The following is a 20,012-nucleotide window of genomic DNA, read 5'->3' as shown; positions in this document are numbered from 1 at the left end:
GAAACAGCCTCCTTATATGGGTTCATCCGCAGGGGACAGAGCTCAGTCGACTGGAATGACCATGTCACAGAATGTGAAGCCTTCAGGGGCCCAAGTGAATGGAGTTTTCTGATCTTTAAACGATTCCCCCAGATTCTTAAGATGCCAAACCAGAGAAGAAGCTATAGTGCCAAAAAAGGAGCATTTTGAATTCGGTTGATCTGGACACACCCATAGCCCAGGAAACGGGAAAAACACACCACATATGGGTGTGCATGCCCACATAAACATCCCTGTTCCCATTACACACACCCCTACCTCAAACACACACTCCCTCCCACATGGATCCTTCCCATGCAAGCAATCCTCCTCCCCTCATACCTCTGACAGCCAGCAGACTGTATTCCCAACACACAGCCTCACAACTCCTTGCAAAGGTGCATGCAGTCACAGAAGTGTCACCAAAGAACCCGGGCCATGAGGCTGAGGGAAAATGTAGCATCTGTAGGGCATTCCAAAGCTTAATTCTCTCACTGACCTTCCAGTACCTGAAGGAGGTCTACAAGAAGGATGGACTGTTTACAAAGGCCTGCAGTGGCAGGATGAGAGGCAATGGCTTCAAATTACAGAAGAGCAGATTTAGATTGGATGTTAGGAACAAGTCCTTTACCATGAGGGAACACTAGAACAGGTTGCCCAGGGAGGCAGTTGAAGCCCCATCCCTGGAGATGTTCAAAGTGAGGCTCAATAGGGCTCTGGACAACATCATATAGTTGAGGATGCCCCTGCTTACTGCAGAGGGGGTTGGACAAGATGACCTTTGGAGGTCCCTTCCAACCCATACCACTCTACGATTCTGTGATTCTATGATCATCAACACTAGCCTTCAGAACAAAGGTATCTAAAGTGGGACACTCCTGATAGGAGGGTGACAGGAATAACTGCCCCAGTCTTTGCACAGGGCATCTAGGGGATTGATTCCAGTGTCTTGCCAATGTTCTAACATCTTCCCATTGATCATACACACCAGGCAACCCTGAATGTCTGTCAGACCCTGACAAACACCTCACATATACCTACATGTCTCTTATTCCTCTTGCAATAAATCAGGTAATCCTTTTTGAACTGCCTACAGAAGCACTAGCAAGAGGAAAGGCAATGGCAACTGTCAGCTGAGGATAAATAGCTTTTCTTTGTTAGCTGCCTGCAAAGTGCCATAATAAGGTCACACGCCACATGTACTTTTGTCAAGTAAATAAACCTGCCTTCCTCTGCTTTCACATTTCCAAAACCTCAGCATAATTTACAACTGAAAATGCAATGTTGTGCACTGCTGTAATATGGTGACAGGTAGGGACACTGCAGGTACGAGCAGGAGCTTAAGGCAGAAAGTGGGAAGAATGTCAAGCCCAGAGGGAGCTGAGCAGAAACAGAGGACATTGTTCTTCTGCGGTGGAGCAAGAGCCACAAAGATGATGGAATGGAACATCCCCCTTGTGAGGAAAGGCTGAGCGAACTGGGTCTCTTTAGCTTGGAGAAGCAAAGACCCATTAATGTTTCTAACTCTGTGAAGGGTCATCGTCAGCAGGCGGGAGCCAGTGTCTGCTCAGTGATGTCCAATGGTAAGACAAGGGGCAATGGGTACCCCTGCAGCATAGCAGGCTCCACGTGAACATAAGGAAAAACTTTTTCATTATGAGGGTAACAAAACACTGGAACAGGCTTCCCAAGGAGGTTGTGCAGTCGTCTTCTCTGGAGACATTCAAAACCCACCTAGATGCATTCCTGTGTGACTTTCTCTAGGTGATCCTGCTCTGGCAGGGAAGGTTGGACTAGGCAATCTTTCCAAGTCCCTTCCAACCCACAACGTGCTGTGAAGAGTGCTCCTGAACACGCCTTCTTGGTGAAAAAAGACTATGGGCTTTAAATGATACAACTTGTTGCTGCCTGTGTGTTGTATCTGGGGCAAGATTCTCATGTATGTTCTCAGATACAAAGCTAAGCTATACACCTAAATGGTTTGGTGTTCAAAACACTGATACTCCATCAGCTCCTGCAACAGCATTCTGCCAGCCCTTGCTGCTCAGTTTCTTTCTCAGCATTAACTAACACTCCCTATGGTTTGCTTTTCCATTTAAGCTTTGTCAGTTATCTCCAGATTTCCTCTAGATCATCCCCTTTTCCAAGGAACACTGACGTGCTCTAAGCTTCTCATGTTATTTTTTCTCAGAAATTCATTCCACCATTTTTGTAATGTCCCTTTTCCAGTATTTCTCAGTCCACCTTCCTTACCAATACTTTCACACTACTATCATTTTCATCTCTCCTTTTCAAAAATGACTGGCCTGAATTCCATCTTTCCTGTATTAAAGTAGAAAGCCTAACTTCTTCATCTGTAGATAGGCCCCTTCTTATCAGACATATGTAAAATTCTAATCTGGCTTTCCCATTAAAGCAGAAATTTGCAGACTACTTGTCAGATGATGCCTGCAGTTCTGAAGGTGCTAGTTGCATGTTGCCCCCCTCAGAGAAGCAACTACTCCGTGTGCCTCCAGATCCTGAGGGCCCAGCAAAGTTTCTTTGAGGATCTACTACAACACAGGCAAACTATGGACATGTTGGGTCCCTCAGATTCTCAAGTGGATCTGGAAACATGAACTAATTTACCTTCATCAACTTGACAACTCCTCTGAAACTGTGAGCACTCTGTGCAGGGAAGCAGGGACCAAATGACATTGATAGCATGCAACAGAGGACATACACATTTTCTGTCACATAATGGAGCTCCTAAAACATGTGGCAACTATGTTCTGCCCAACATACAAACACTGAGGTTTTATGCAGTATGGATGTGCCTTGTTTTTTATCCAGTATTGACTGTGGGTCAGAAGGAAATTAGTATTGTCAGTCCAGAGCTTGCAGTTCTCCAGCAAGCTGCCTGAGGCTTCCCTGGCTGAGGAAAAGTCAATCTCCACAAACAGGCCTGATGAGCTAGTTTTGACTGGTACTGATTAAGAAGCTGTAAGTCAAATAGCCCCACTGCTTCTTAGCAGCCACATAACACTGACAATCTGTACTGATCTCAGCGAACAGATGATATCAAAGAGGGCTTAATTCCCAGATCCATAGAAACCTCAGCTTTCTGCAAACAACAACTCATCTCTGTTACCCTGCTTTATCACATTGTGCATTTGATTTTAATGAATACCATCCAAGAACTTCTAAGTTTTAAACACCTTGCAGAAAATACTGGAATTCCATTTCATCCACAAACTCCTTCTTTGTGGTCATTGACATGCCTCTACTAGAGAAAGCACCATGGAGACAAAGTTCTTGGAGGGCTTCAAATATTCTCTGTTAGCTACCATATCAAGTAGAGAAGCAGCTCATATCAAGAATTTCTTCCCTAAAACAGTGGTCAGCTTGCATGTGTGCCTGCTAGGAAAGCTGTCATATTGCAGCATTTGGCACCTTGACCTGTTTCAAGAGTTACTGCTCTTCCCTGCATGAAAACAATGAAGCAGCACACAATCATCTAATTCTCTGAGCAAGGGGTTACTGAGCAGAATCTTATCAGGTAAGTGCTCCTACAGCCCTCCTAGGCACGAGAATCTCTTAGTTTGCTACAGACATGTTCCCATCCATCTCCACCACTACTACAGGTCTTCTACTGCCTTCAGGTGGGTGATGCTTTTCCACTCAAAGCATGAAATAAATGTGTGGATAAGGAAAAGCTTCTATTAAAATATTTTTAATGAGATTATCTCTAACCAAAGGCCATCAAACCAACATCACAGTAACCAAGCACAGAGGATGCTACTAGAAAGGCCAGGAAATGTGGCTGACTAGAAATGCTATTTCAGTAGATGTCATCAAAAGGCTGGTAGATAAGCTCAGAAGGCTGAAAATAACCCTCCTGCTGGCCAGCCACTCGGGGTGCACAGGAGAGAAGCAACGTGAGGCCTTGGGGAGCTCCAGACCATGCAGTGCTGGGGCTCACACTGGGGAAGTTGGCCTAATTAGGGAACAAAAGTTCAGTTGCATTTTTAAGATTCCTCCTGAAGAATCTGGCCAGCTTCCAGCTGAGCAGTGCCCAGGAACAGGCTGGGAGTCCAGCATTTCTACAAGCAACGAGAAGACCACTGGGAGGCAAAAAAAAAAAGAAGCAAGCTCTGTAAAATGGAAGCAAGCAAAAAAGCCAGTGCTTGCTTGGATGCTGCTTCCCTTTGGAGGGTATTTATTAGCATGATGTGAGAACCTAGACAGATGAATGAAACTCATGGACATGGAGGAGTAATTGCAGCTCAGCCCAGGACACAAATGGGAAGGCATTCACAATGTGCAACAGCTACAGGAAATTCTGCCTCAGAGAACCCTCGCAGGCTCTCGGAGATGCCAGCTGCTTCAACAGCTATCTACTGCCAGTCCACCCCACTCCCAATTACATGCCTAAGAAGGCAAAACCCTGGCAATGTGTCATATACAAAAAGCAGCTAGCCCCTAGTGAGGGTTCTTCTGCAAGTGGACTATCACAGGGGAGAACTGGATGCTAAACAACACAGACTGTAAGGTCTTTGGGAACAGGAAATTTTTGTACCAGCCACGTGCCCACGCTCTAGATCCTACAGCAATGCAAGCTGGTGATGCAAAAGGGACTGCATCACAATTACACACAACTTTTTAGGTCAAGGAGTCTCTGAACTAGAGTGGCTGGACAGTGCCTAAATCACTGGGGTTATTTGTACACAAATAAGGTCCTGCAGTAAGCACCAGTGGAGCGTAGAGAGTGCTGGCCTCCTCAGCTGCACATTTCTAAGTTTCAGGGGATGCAGGGAAGAGCGGTGTGATCTGCTGTGCAGATCGCGACCAGGCAATGGAATGAGTTTGGAGTTGAGTGTCAACCACTGTGCAAGGGTAAGAACTGGGTCAGGAAAACACCGCTCTGATTAAAAGGCCCTGATCATATCAAGCCCCAGGCCACGTCTACACCACAGGTGCAGACACACCTGCAAGCAGGATTCAGGTGAGTCAGCTCAAGTCTGGAACTGGTCTAGCTTTAAGTACCTCTGCTAACCAAGCTGGTACCTCCCCAGGTAAAGAGCAGGGTGCTTCTCACCACAGGATCTCGGCACCATTCCGCATTGTATTTTAGGACACAAATACACTTGCTCAAGCAATCCCACCAAAGTGGGCAACTGAGCAATGCAAGCCCACAGCTGCTTTCACATTTCAGGCACTTAAACTTTTGTGATAGTTATTCTGCCAACAAACACTCACTAGAAGCGCCCCAGTTTAGGGCCACAAGCTACCTGGGACCGAAGGACAGAAATGACACTGACCCCTTTCAAAGAGTGAAGATACTGCATGCAAGTTTAAAGGGAGAGTCTATTTACTGGTGCATATATGCAAAAGGCAATCATGTAGAATGAACACATCCACAAGCTTGGCCAAGTCTGTCAGACTACAACCTTCTAGAATCCTCCGCCCCTCCCAGCCTCAGCAGGCCTAAGGGCAGACCAGAACTGCCCTCCCCAGCTCAGGCCCACAAAGGCCTCAGCAGGCCACATGACGCAGCTCAAAATGCCCTGCCAGCTAAAAGCCATCTCCCACTCCCAAACCATGAGATAAGCAGGGATGCCACTCTTCCTGGAGAACAGAAGTGAAGGGAGGAGAGGCAGAGAGGAGAAGGGAAGACAGCGCTGTCAGCCAGGCTATGATACCTTATGGCTACCACACCAGAAAGCAGAAGAGAATAACAACATTACAATATCCTGTCATGGCCAGGTCCCTCCCCTGGGACAGGACTTTGTGGTCTTCAGGGAACCTGGGACCCCTCCAACTACCACAGGAAGCAATTGTTGCTGAGGTACTCACAGAATTACAGAACATTGCACGCTGGAAAGGACCTCGAAAGGTCATCGAGTACAACCCCCCGTGAGAGTAGGTCACACAGGAGTGCATCCAGGAGGGTTCTGAACATCTCCACAGGAGAAGACCCCACAACCTCTCCGGGCAGCCTGTTCCAGTGCTCTGCCCCCTTCGCAGTAAATAAGTTTTTCCTGTCATTTAGGCAGCATCTCCTGTGCTCCAGCTTGCACCCACTGCCTCTTTGTCCTGTCACTGGACATCACTGAACAGAGCACTGGCCCTTCATGTGGTTATAAGCTTTCATGAGGCCGCTCCTCTTCTCCAAGCTAAAGAGACCCACCTCTGTCAGCCTTTCCTCATAAAACACAACAGCCCGTGTTTCAAACCAAATTAGTTTAGAAGCACTGGGAAACAGAACTACACAAGGACTTGGTTGCCCCCTCTGGAAAGGTCAAACCCTCAAATCCAGTTGTTGCCTTAGAGCATACTGTCAATCAAACTTCGAGTGATACAGTGCCACGGAGGTCAGCATCCAGCTACCTAAGAAACTGGGCACTCTCCATGAAGGAACCTGAGACTACCTTAGGCATGTCCACCAAAGCACTGCTAGAGAGTAAGGTCCCAGCTGGACTCATTAGGACTGGTACAAATATCTTCCTGCTAAAATCTTGTTGCTTTTCTGCAGCCCCATCTCATAGGTTTGTCATCACATGTAATATTCTCTAGAGAGATGGGAAACATTACTTCATACACCATAAAAATCAGCATCCTCCAGCTTGGAAAGGAGATTGTGGATGTAATCTTCATGTACAAAGCAAGCAGCTTCAACACTGAAATGAACACTTTCATCACTGGAGATCCCCAAAGGCAAGCAAAAGCCCTGCTCCACTGCTGAAGGCTACAGAATGGAGACCAGGACCACTACTGCTAGTGCAGGTACATGCACTACCAGAGCTCTCAGAATGGGGCCAGAGCTCCATAGGATAAAGTTCCAAGCACACTGCAGTCTCCATCTTACCAGATCCAAAGGCCCATCCTAAGATTATGTACATGTGACACAGGCACCCAATATAGGCTGTGGATTTTGCTAAGAGGATAAGACATCTACAGCTACCTGTGTTTAGGGAATCCCCACAGGTCTTCTGCATAAAACTCTAACAGGGACTAAAGCAAACTAGAACAGGGATTTCTCCAAGGCCCCAAAGCAAATCTGTAGCAATGCCAGGAAGAGAACCCAGCAAAATCTTAGCTCACAGCCACATTCATACTCCTCCTGCCTCTGCAAATTAACTGTGATAATAGGGTACACCCTTTATTATACCACTGATCAGCCTCATAGCCTTTGGCTAAATGTCCCTGGCAGCCTTGGAAAGTACAGCCAAAAGAAGTGATTCAACTGTCAAAAATTCAGATCCAAGAAGAGTGGCTTGCCAGGAGATGCAAAACAAGTCTAAGAGCAGGCAGATAGCTGGAGGGCAGGACTTCAGCAGGTACGGTCACATCCACAGCACTGAGGGAGCTGTTTGCTAGTTTTCAGGCAGCCACAAACTATCTTGAGCACAGCAAGAGGAAAGGGCCCAAATCCAGGAACAGTTCAGATTGTATCCTGAGCCATCAGGGGGACAAAGGGGACAACTTTGAACAACTGATTCAAGAAGCCAAGCATTTCAGCTTGGCCAAGCACTAACTACAGGAGAGATACACTGTGACATGATTTTGATCACAGTTGTATAGTCCTTTACTCAGCATTGGTCAGGCCACACCTTGAGTACTGTGACAAGTTCTGGAGCCCTCAATTCAAAAGAGATGTTGAGGTGCTGGAACGTGTCCAGAGAAGGGTGACGAAGCTGGTGAGGGGCCTGGAGCACAGCCCTATGAGGAGAGGCTGAGGAAACTGGGGTTGTGCAGCCTGGAGAAGAGAAGGCTCGGGGTGACCTCATTGCTGTCTACAACTACCTGAAGGGAGGTTGTAGCCAGGTGGGGATTGGTCTCTTCTCCCAGGCAACCAGCAACAGAACAAGGGGACACAGACTCAAGCTGTGCCAGGGGAAGTATAGGCTGGATGTTAAGAGGAAGTTCTTCAGAGAGAGTGATTTGCCATTGGAATGGGCTGCCCAGAGAGGTGGTGGAGTCACCGTTCCTGGAGGTGTTCGAGAAGTTTGTAAGCACCTAGTATTGTAAGTTACAAGCAGCTAGCTGATCATTTAAGATCTCTCAGCACTCAGTTAACCACCATGTTACCCACCACCAGCATTTACAAATGGAAAAATACCATAAAGAATGACTGTAATGCTGCAAAGCATAAGCCTGAATAAAGAGTGCAGGAGTTATCTAAACAAAGGAGTTAAAAGCAGGTATCACTTCATACCAAGGAAAACATTGCTAGTCACCATTGCATAACATCCCTGAAGCAACAATTGCTCTTGTGGAAGTCACACCACTTTAGTCATTTCAATGAAATTTAGCAGCCAGGAGAAAGAAGGCACCTGTGGCATGTGACCAGCCACTGCTCAGTACAGCAAACCTTGGGAATCAATGATTTAGGGCACTATACTAAGATGGAATTAGTTTCCAGAGAAATGACTAAAAAGACTGCTTCTAGTGAAGGGAGGGGGAGAGGTTAGATCAATTAGCAGGTAAAGTTTTTATTGGGTAACCAGTCCCCAAAACTATAGCCATCAGTGGGAGGCCTCTTTGCCTGAGAAATGGAAAAGTGCTCTGAGCATAGTCTTGAATCACTGACAATAAACCCAGTGGATCTTTCCTACAACATTATCCCTAGCACTACCAAGAGAAAACTGGGCTAATCTGAACAGTCTTAACTCCTTGTGATGAGCTTACCCTTCTGAGGCCAGAATTAATGAGATGGGTGATATGGGTTTCTTTTCTGGGTTTTAAAATTTCACAAATGATTCTACTACGCTACCAGTAGTGGGCTGGCTCTTCAGCAGAAGGAATTAAGAGTACAGGAGAGAATATTTAGCTAACACATTCAGGGAGAAACTCTAGCCAGGAAAACCTGGGCAATACCAATTCCACGGTCAGGAAGAGTGCAACACATTTAGCCCAAGGACTTCAACAGAAGCAGGTCCTAGTCCTCAGGTCGTTTTGAACAGCACCACACCATATAAATGCTGAGCTGTATTTTAGTTTGCTGCAGGATGAGAAAGGAGACATGTATTTCTTTCCTCTGTTTAACAGGAGCCTGGCAAAAAGCACTATACTATCCTATTAACTACAGATACTAACACTGAAGTGCTGGAGCAACAAAAAGAAAACACTGACAGAAAATAAAGGCACACATTCTAGTTACTACTGGCTGGCCTTCTCCTCTGGGGCACCAGCAAGGCTTCAAAATCCCAGAAGCCGAGTTTCCATGCTATGGGAGCATGCTAACCATACTGGACAGCAAACCTAACCCAAGCCAGGTTGTGTACTGTATTAGCTAATTGCTGCCTTGACTTTCAAATCAAAATAGAGTATCTTTCTAATGGCTACATATATATCTGTGACCTCAGAACAAGATGCAGCAGCTGATAAGAGCAGCTGTTACAAAAACAATAAAAAGACCTGTCAGCAATAGGAACAGAGGATGCAGGGAAGGTACTGCATCAGAGGCAAACTTTGTCTTATTCTCCTATGTGAGAGTCCCCTCTCAAGGTAGTCTGCAGACACATTGATTGCTTAGTCCTACTAGTCCCCTTCAGAGAAGCCAGCAGCTACCTAGAAAGCCTAATAGTCTTACATGGTCAACCTTTTCCTCAGGGTCTTCATCCTAGAAGGATCAGCAGGCAAAAAGAGAGAAAAAGTTAAAGGGAAGCACTATGGAGGCCTCACAAAATAGCTTCAAGATTGAGATGAATAGTGTGAAGACTGACATGAATGGTTGCCCCACAGCACATGTTTTGACATCTTATTTACCTGAACAAAGTACAAAGCTGATCCCACTACTGTAAGATATTATATCCAGTTATGTATGCATATACCAACTGTGATAGAACAAAGCAAGTCTGCTCAATCGCAATGGCATGTAAGTCTGCCAACAATCAGACCTTGAAAAACATACTGAAGAAAAACCACATACACAAAAAAAAAAAAAAGAGACTGAGACTTAGATCCTTCTCCCTGTACTGTAAGAAAATCCAAATTATTTAGGTGTGTAGGATGCTACAAAGATTTGTATAGATAGGCTCTGCAACCACATCAGAGACCAGAAATTATGCAGTACTGGTCAGTACTAGAGGTTAAATACTGCAGAAGGCTATAGTTATTTGTTGTTTTGTTTTTCAGGAGCTACTGTCTCTCAAAGCAACCTCAGATCCTCTGCTGGCAGCAGGAGCTGTAGCAGTTACCATAAAATAGGCCTTGTTGACAACAGCGTTAGCTTTCTAGATAACCTTTAGCTTACCCTATAGTATAAGGTAGAGGTTTGGTTATGGGGTAGCTAAGTAACTTAGGAAAGTTACCTGTTAATCACCATGAAAACTGCAAACTGGTTGAGAACCTTTCTGATGAGCAGCAGTAGTCACAATGAACAGTTAGGTAAGGAGTCAAGCAAGAACCCAGTGATCCCTATTCCCCCAGAAATTACTCTGCTCAGAAACCCTCAGGGAGAGAATCTCATATTCAATGACCCTGCATCAGGAGCATGCACGAGATGGATGAAAGCACTACACTAACCCACCTGTTTTTTCTTCTGGACTGCATTCTCTCTCCTGGGGGACAGAGAAGCCATATGATTCACAAACTGCATACATCTCTAATCAAAGTGGTTTGGTATCTGAGTCCACTTTGTGTCTTACAATTTTACCACAACAGGAAGAGAAGGAGACTACATCCAAGTTAGGGTACAGAAGTGAGCTGTATCAGTGAGCAGTGTAAATGAAATTAGATTTTCCCAACTGCTACAAATCTATTGAAAGTGTGTATTTGTCAGCTAGGAACCCACTTGTTCCTACAACCAAGAGCAGAATGGCTTCTGTGGGGCCCAACGTGACCTAAACTTCTCTGGTCACAGATCCCAAGTAGTACAAGACTCACGGTAGCACAGATGGAAATCCAGCTGGACAGCACATGTTGGAAAAACATTTAATAACCACTTCTTTGAGCAATCTTCCACATGGATTTCACCCTCAACCATTGATTTGCAGTTGTTTATTCACTCAGGTTAGATAACTGAGTCCTGGATGTCAGCCTAAAGAATCACTGCCAGGGGTGTTTGTTAAGATGGGTGGCAAGAGTCCAAACAGCTGCTTTGCAAAATTCACCTGTGGGAACATCCTTCCAATATACAGCGGAGGCGGCCCAAGCTTTTGTCTTTTTACTTGGATCTATGCTGAACAAAGTTTTTTTTATGACACAGAAATGCTCACTTTTTAAACTATCACCCAAAGACCACAATTACACAAACAAGCTTACAAACATCAAGCAGGACAAGACAAGTACATTCAGAAGTGAAAGCATGGAGCCTTTCCCCAGACGTTGATGAAATGTGAGGAAAAGAACCAGCAGGGAACTGGTTCTTTGGGCAAATCCTGACATAAAGTGCCCTTGTCCCACCTGTGTAGAAATGCTTAACATAGCCTGGAAAATCCTCATCCTTTAGGCTGACATACTGCCTGTTAAAAGCCTCCACTCGAGTGCTGCAAGAGAGACACTAACATCATACTGAGATTGTAAAAGCCAAGGAACCAAAGAACTCTTGGACAAGGTCATAAAGGAACCCCATAATCACAGCTTGAAAACAGGTAACATTACAGTATTTTCACATACAGATTTCACAGAGAACAGCAGATAGTTCACAAGTGAGAGAAGACACAAAAAAGGGGGGGGAAGAAAAGGCTTTTCCACTCAGCTTTCCAAATCAATCTCAAGAGCTCAAAAACTGGCCACACAAACTTCTTTTGACTTATGTCATCAATGCAACATTCAGGCTGTTTGATGCAGTGACATTAGAGCCAGGAATGAGGTTTGACTTTTATTCTATAAAAGATTCCACAAGTTCTAGTAGGATGGGACAGCAAAGAACTTCAACAGATCTCATGATCTGATTTGCCCCTCCCACTAGACAAATAACAAGACCAGCTTGAGTTTGTCCCATTTGGTCAGAAACTTAATAGCATCAAGTTGAGTAAAAAGTAATACATCAAGCCAGGGGTTGGGAAAGGCTTCCCAATGGAAAAAATGGACACATTATCTCTCTGAAAATGAATGTTTGAAATGCAGAGTTCTGGCATGCAGCAAGCAGATTTATCTCTAGGAATTCCCATTTACGGCATATTCCCCTGGGTGCCCAAGTAGTGCCTGCTGGTTTGCCAAGGAGCTCCAAAGGCCACTGCTGCAGGAGGATGTTGCCTGCATCACTTACAGCAAATAATCATGTTCCTTCTTGCCTCCTGAAACAATACATAGCTGCAGTGGTGTTGTTAGTACTTGTACTCCTCAAAAGGCAGGAATGCTCCTTATGTCAAACGGCAGACTGAGAGCTTTGTGACCCTCAGTGAGCCCCGTGAAGGGACAGAGGTCTAAAGTTGAAGGTAATGCAGATACTTCCACACAGGAATAGGAATTATCAAACAGGGACTTGGGCTGAGGAATTACAGATGCACCACTGCAGTTAAGCAACTTACTGTAGGAGACACACACACCCCAGATACTAAGAGATCACACTTTTTACAGAACTTGGGGGAAGTGTATTAAGCTACAAGGCACAAGAAACTGCAGTTGTGCCCTAGGGAAAGAGGTTTTCACAGTCTGTGTGTAGAGTTATCAAAGAATCACAGAATGTTAGGGCTTGGAAGGCGCCTCCAGAGATCACCGAGTCCAGCCCCCTGCCAAAGCAGGATCACTTAGGTCAGGCCACACAGGAATACATCCAGGTGGGTTTTGAGTCTCCAGAGTAGATTTTACAGCCTCTCTGGGCAGCCCATTCCAGTGCTCCATCACCCTCACCGTAAAGAAGTGTCTCCTCATGTCAAAATGGAACCTCCTGTGTTCTAGCTTGTACCTGTTTTTCTTTGTCACTTTATCATGACACCCACTGCTCAGATATTTACAGACTTCGATAATATCCCCTCTCAGCCCTCTCTTCTCCAGTCTAAATAGCCCCGGGTCTCTTTGTCTTTCTTCACAGGAGAGATGTTCAAGTACTACACTCATCTTCACAGCTCTCCCTTGGACTCTCTCCCTATCTCTCTTGAAGAGGGGAGCCAAAAGCTGGACACTGTATTCCAAGTGTGGTCTTGCCAGGGCAGGGCAGAGTAGATGAGGAGAACCTTCCTAGATCTGCTGGACACATTTTTCTTAATGTAACCCTAGGATGCCATTGGCTGTCTTGGCCACAAGGGCACATTGCTGTCCCATGGAGAACTTGCTGTCCACTAGGACTCTAAGGCTTTTCTCTATAGAGCTGATTTCCAGTAGGACTGTCCCTAGTCTGTACTGGTGCCTGCTGTCATTCCTTTCCAGTTGTTCAACCCTCCTTGTAATAAACACAAATGTTTAAATATCGATAGGAAGATAATTTCTGCTTCCTTCAAACAAGCTGCTCTGACTGGAAAATGCTTCCCAGATGGTTTTATGTCATAGAATCATAGAATCAACCAGGTTGGAAGAGACCTCCAAGATAGTCCAGTCCAACCTAGCATCCAGCCCTAGCCAGTCAACTAGACTATGGCACTAAGTGCCTCATCCAGGCTTTTCTTGAAGACCTCCAGGGACGGTGCCTCCACCACCTCCCCGGGCAGCCCATTCCAATGCCAATCACTCTCTCTGTGAAGAACTTCCTCCTAACATCCAGCCTATACTTCCCCCGGCACAACTTGAGACTGTGTCCCCTTGTTCTATTGCTGAATAATAGCACAAATGATATGTTCATACCAGAAATGTAAACTGGGTGGAAACTAGAGTGGACAGACATGGAATGAAAAAAAAAAATCAAGGTAAATCAGTTTTAAAACTCAGAGGAACTGCAGAGGGCAGAATCACCATCCTGAATGGAAAGCTGCACATGAAGGTGTGAATGTGGCAACAGTTTAAGATAAAGCCCCTTTATCTTCAAAATCAGTACCAAGTATAAAACTTCCTATGCTGAAATTACATGTGACCTCCTCCACTACTGCCAGTTCCAGAAAAATGGCCTTTTTAACATTTATTTTGCATTTCTTTTGGAAAGGTTCCTTGAGCGGGTTTCAACATGACCAGAGGGCTGAATGAGACATCCATTTTAACAGCTGACCCCACCACTCGGAGGCAAGCCAAGGACAAGCTTCCAGCAAAGCAAAAGGTGACTGCCAATGTAGAGTGAAGAGAAAACCAATATTACTTCTATTGAGTACTCACTTTGGTATCAAATACAACCATAAACAAGAAGCCTCTGATTCTGAATCAAAGGAAAAGGCCTGGCACTCCTTAGAGTGTATTTTATCTCTTCTCCAGTACTCCAAGGTATTCAGTTAACAGCAACATTTAGCAATAAAGAACTGTCTGAAGGAAGACTATTGACACAAACTTCTCTTCCTGGCAGTTAAGATCCAGTAACAACATATTTGAATCTTGTAAGGTGTGGAAGGCCTCACCCTTCTGCTGCTTACAAGCCCACTGCTTTCAACAGAAGTTCATAACTACTTCTTAGCCCTCTCCAAGGGTGCCCAAGGACTGGAGCCTTTAGGATCTCTTCCCAGCTAATTATAGACTACAATATGAGACATACTAAGTACAATTACAGTAAGTTACAATCAGGCAGCTGTACACCATGCCTTAGTCTCTTACTAACCAAGGAATCAGTTCATGGACTAAGACAGACCTTTCCAATAAGAGAATAATCTGCTAGCAAGCTACCCTAATCCAGAGGCTAACCAACAATTACACCCACTTAAACTAGCAGCTGGTTTCTTGACTAACTTATGAGCTCCATGTTACTTTGAGTTCTTAAATTATGCCTTCTGCAAACTCCATCACAAGATCCCTCCTAAACTCCTATAGCATATCCGGTGAAGGGAAAATGCAGAGATGGGAGATCACTCTCCATTATGCCTATCAAGAGAAAAGAGCATATTCTCTCCAGAGAAAACCAAACCAAAACAAACCTGTTCTTGCATGATAAGCCTGAAGAGTGTATTTTTAACAGCATCACAGGAACTCCAAGGAAATACCCCCCCAACAAAACCATTTTGTCACAGACGGCTGAGAAAAAACTACTCAGTGTAATAGTAGAGTAATAGGAGAGGCTCATGGAGTAGCCACCTGCAAGACAGAAGATTCCAAAACTCTGAGCACAGTAGCTTAAAGCACAACTGGTGCCAGGGTGACCAGCACAGCAAAGGGACTTTGCAATTTAAAGAAGAATATGACACATTGGAGATCACCAACGGCTGGTCTTGCAAAAAGCTAATCTCATTTAAACAAACATCACTGTCAATAGACTGGAAGTCTGATGATGCTTTTGTCCATCTGAAGGTGCTGAGGAGCTAAATTTGTACATCATTTCTTGATAGGTGCTCCTTCCAGCAGAAGATGCCTGTGGAAAAGCCACGCTAACATCAAACTTCCAGGTAGAGCTGTGAGCATTGTGCTGCACTAAGCAAGAGTGAATCAACATGGCTCCAGTTTCATCTAAGTACTAGAGGATGTTGCCTACTTCTCTTGTCAAAGAGGGGTTCCAGAGCGTCTTGTACTTTTTGAAGATGTACTGACAGAACTGATTCAAAACACAAGGTTTTCTCCAAATCCAGGTGGAGGCTGAGTTTGCCTATTGGTATCCTCAAGACAAAGCTTCAGATGCTTCAAAGCTAACTCCTAGCATGACTTTTGCAGCTCTGTGCAGGGTAGAAAGTATGTCACTACACAAACTGGATACTGACCACCTCAGGTACCATATTCCGTCCCTAACAAAAGCAAAGTGCAAGAACAGGCCACCTGCCTGCTCCAAGTCTGTCTCGCTACCACAAAGGGGGGGCAGCCACAAAATGGGCCTACTCGTACTTTAGCTCCCATGGAGGATATGCAAGTGCAAGCGGGAGAGGCCTTAAGCCTTGTGTGACGCCACTCTTCATACCGCGCCCGTGAAGAACTCCAGCCCCGGGTGCGACCTTGTGTGGAAACTACATGGCATAGGGGAAAAGGGACAGGGCAGGCACACGGCTCTCAGCTCTGAGGGCAGACTTCAGAGGACAGCACACGCTGTGTGCGGAACAATCTCAGAAGAAATGAAGACTCCTCCACTGAGGGCACCAGACAGGCTCCGCTGACAGGACACCCACCTCTCCGAGAGAAGCAGACGAGGAATTCTTCCTATTGACGTTCTCATCCGGCAAGAGGTCCTGGCGGGCTCGACGGCCCATCCTTAGCAGCTGTAGCACAGGAGGGAACGCGAGGGAGCAGAGCAGGCGGTTACTGAGGGACGCTGCTGCCCAGCAGAGGAAAAACGCAAGGAACAGCTCTGCAGCTGCCACGCGTTCCCCTTAATAGCACGAAAGCGCTTCCAGCTGCAGGCGCTAATCCGGCAGCCGCCGCTCAGCCCTTCCCGCTGCAGGATGTCCCGCAGCAGCCCAACCCTGCGGCGCTACCCAAGGGAAGTCCAAGCAGGCCTCCCGCAGCGGGGGAACGACATCACTTCCCGCCCCCCACCGCCATACAGAGAGGGCTGCGGGCCCCGAGGCTCCGCAGCTGCGCTCGTCCTGCTGGCGTGGGAACGGACCGCGGCCGGAGCCCCCGGCGCCTCTGCTGCGAGTGACTGGGGCCTGGCCCCGGCCCGGCCGCGGCCCGCCCGCTCCCACCCCGACCGTGGAAGGGCAGCTGGCGCGACGGGAGACAAGGCAGGCTCGCTGCGCCCCGGGTCCCGCTCACCCCGGCGACGACCCCACGGCGCGGCGCCCCCGCCCGCTCCGGTTCGGCCTCCATCCGCCGCCGCTGCCGCCGGTGCTTCCGGCAGACAGCCCGCCCCCGCGGCCCCGCCAACCGCCGCCAGCCTCCCGCCGGCACCGCGCTGCTGGGCCCTGCCGCCCCACGGGCTCGGCCTGCGCTGAGTTTGGTCACCACGGACGGCCTGGATACGGCCCCGTGGAGCCCGCCCTGTCCCCGAGGCGGCCCCTCAGCACCTGGCCTAGGCGGCGGGCCGCCCCTTCCCGCCCGAGCAGCCACGGGCAGCCGGCAGGCTGCACGCCGCACAAAACCCGGCTCAGCGCAGGCTGGCTGCTCCTGCGGCCGGCAGTGAATCACAACACCGGCTACTCCTGGTAGCCATATAAATACCCAGCTGCCTTGAATCTGTGGCTGATTAACGGTGACAATTTCTCAGCACAAAACAACCTGAAAGCACTCTCCTCTCAGGTTTTAATTTCACATGCCATAGGGGTAGGTCAGAAACAGCCTGCCACTCCTCCAGCTCTTGACTGGATATGCTTTCTAAATTCCCACTAGGGCAGATAATACCAGCTTTGCACATCTGTCTACTCACAGAAGGTTTTAAGGCTCCTGATTGTTTCTGATGTTCTCCCCAATTCTCTCCAGTTCTATAACACTGCCCTCCAGACAGAGCATCCAGTCCCCCGAGCACTCGGTGTCCCAAAGATCAAATATCAGCACAACCATCATCACACTCATGCCTCTCAAGCATAAATTGTGCAGAGATTGCCACTGAGCTGAAGAAAACCACCTTCAGTGCCATTTTTTGGCTGGGTAGATCTCTAGGTTAATTTTTTAATGGATCTGGTTTTGGCTCCACATGTTCAATAAATATGAAGTTCTCCAGTGCCTTGTCCATTAGCTTATATTGTTCTGGTATCTCTGACATTCCTCACCATCTTCACCCAACCTCATCAGCCTGAATACTTGTTATCTACTTACTCTGCTACTACATTCAAGAACTGTACCAGACCACAAACTATGCTGTTAGTATTTTGCTGGGATGAAAATTGTCTAAAGTTTTAAGCCATGCAGAATTGCCTAAAGTTTCAAGCCATCCAGAATACCTTTTACTAAAGGCACCATATTTCTTTCAGTACCTGCTTAGCTTTAGTAAATGCTCATGGTCTGGCTAAAGAACTTTAAGGAGTCTAAATAAATTGTGTTAACTAATTCCTTTAGTCTATTTCTCCTTTCCTTACTGAAATTGCAAGTAGTTCTGCTGTGACTATGATGATCCAAGGATTAAGTGAAATGAGATTTGTGGGCAGAGGTAATAACTTTTTATTGCACCAACTGATATAGCTGGGAAAAAAACAGACAGGCTTTCAAGCACAGAAACACTTCTTGTCTGTTTTTTCCCAGCTATATCAGTTGGTGCAACAAAAGATATTATCTCCCTTTACAAACATTGACATGTTTAAGGAATTCACTAAGTGAGATATGATTTTCCTTTTTTGAAGCCAGGATGGTTAGGTTCTGTGAAAATATGATCTTCTGGATACTTTGTTCTTCTCTTTGAATTAGAGATTCAAGTATTCATGAGGCAGAGAGGACAGTTTTCATCTAGCCCCATGATTCATCACTGGACCATGAGAATATAGCCTTTCATTTCTCAGTTCTCAACCACTGCTCTGCAGAGCTGCTGCAACACTACAGCTATGCAGATACCAAGAGACAGAGGGGCCTGTAGTCCCAAGACTGCAGTAGCTATTGCAGGGTGTCCAAGTTCAAGAACACTCTTAGAACTGACCTTGATCAGCAAAAGAGCTTTCTGAGAGGAGCGTGGTAACATGCTTAATCAGGAGGGCATCCCTGGGGCAGGAATCCTTGGGTAGGAGTTCATTGCTAGCTGTGGCACTCAAACAAGAACCTGGCAGGGTGTTCCTACTAAAGGCAGGGTAGAAACTGTACAGGGTGCCACCTTGGACAGATGGGTCATGAAGGAGTAGGTAGGACGTGTGGGTCCACTCATCTAGAAATGACCTCCCTAAGCCTCTCAATTCCCCCTTATGGCCTCCATCCCAGACTAGCCCACTCCATCCCCACTACCCCACCAGCTACCTGCCAAGACACACTGCTGCTTGCTGCCTGCCCCAGTGACAGAAGTCTCGGGCCACATGAAGAAGAGTGGAGTCCATGTGCAGCAAAGAAAACATTTAATCAGTTGGGGAACCAAGCCTTGTTTCAGAACTTCAACTTCTGACTTCAGAAAGAGAAGACATGCAAAAAGAATGAAACCTAAAGATCTGTCCTGCCTTAAGTCCCTTTGGACTTCTCCACTTATTGGAACAAATTTGTCACTCACCCTGACATATTTTTGCCTGCTTGAAGAGCCCAAAAGGCGAGGAAAAGTCTGCATCCACAGTTTCATGCTGTGGCTTAAATGGATCATGTTTGCTTTAAACGTTGGGGTATGCTTTTCTTAACAGATTAATTCTTCTCTGGCCTACTGGTGACACTGCAGGCAGCATTTGGTCACGGGCCTAGAGCAATCTCCACTCAACTGAGAAGCAGACAGTGATTAGGGCAAACATTTAGTGCTGCGACGGCTGTCTAAAGTGCTTTTCTGTTCTTGCTTCCTGTCCAGTTCAGGTCCATGGTGCCAGGATTTATCCTTCCCAATGTACACTTTTGGGTGTATTTTCAGCCTTCAGCTTGCATTACTTGTTCAGGTTTGTCCTCACCTATAAATCTCACTGCTGCCACCCCCTCTCATCTGAACAGCAAGCAAGAACTATGCAAGTATTTCCTTTCACGGACAAGTTCTCACACCTAAGTGTGGACTCTCCATCTGGTTTCAACCCAAACGCAATCACGCAGAATAGGACTAACAGAGTCCCCCACTAGCACTGTTTGCTGTTGATTACTCCTTGACTGGACCTATGAATAGAGCTTGTGTCTGGTCCTCCTTCCACCAGAGAGAGAGCCAGGAAAGTCTGGGAAAGCAATCACATTTGAGCACTCCCACATGCTTCTGGTCCTAGACCACCTTTAGAATGAGGGCACACACGTGTAGTTACAGCTATGGTGGAAAGCCCACATGGTAGTACTACAGTGGGAGAGAACAATGACCACCTTATTCAGAGCAGCCAAAGGTTTTGTTAAGCAGCTCTCTGGCAGCAGTAGGATTTATGGGATGCAGGGGAATTCCAGTAGCAACCAGTGACACAGCACTATGCCTTTCTTCCTCACCCAGTCCTCATGCCAGGCAGCCAGCCAGGCTCCTGATTTCAACATGGGCCAATTAATTTGAAACATTA

General features: G+C 46.5%; 1 protein-coding gene across 2 annotated transcripts in view; it reads right to left on the bottom strand.

The window, feature by feature from the left end:
- The window catches only part of IFT43 (intraflagellar transport 43), a 50,903-nt gene extending 33,995 nt beyond the window's left edge, over positions 1-16,908 (bottom strand). The window contains exons 1-3 of one of the 2 annotated variants that reach the window (XM_064150181.1): positions 16,693-16,908; positions 16,107-16,196; positions 9,593-9,622 (exon numbers count right to left, since the gene is read on the bottom strand). In XM_064150181.1, the coding sequence (XP_064006251.1) occupies positions 9,593-9,622; positions 16,107-16,196; positions 16,693-16,746 (174 nt within the window). In that variant the 5' untranslated portion in view covers positions 16,747-16,908. The remainder of the gene's footprint in view (positions 1-9,592; positions 9,623-16,106; positions 16,197-16,692) is intronic. The other variant, XM_064150190.1, reaches the window with a different exon arrangement.
- Between the last annotated feature and the right edge of the window lie 3,104 nt (positions 16,909-20,012).

The sequence above is a fragment of the Pogoniulus pusillus genome, chromosome 1, assembly GCF_015220805.1.
Source record: "Pogoniulus pusillus isolate bPogPus1 chromosome 1, bPogPus1.pri, whole genome shotgun sequence".
Classification (NCBI taxonomy): domain Eukaryota; kingdom Metazoa; phylum Chordata; class Aves; order Piciformes; family Lybiidae; genus Pogoniulus; species Pogoniulus pusillus.
This window is presented reverse-complemented; position numbering and strand designations above follow the sequence as displayed.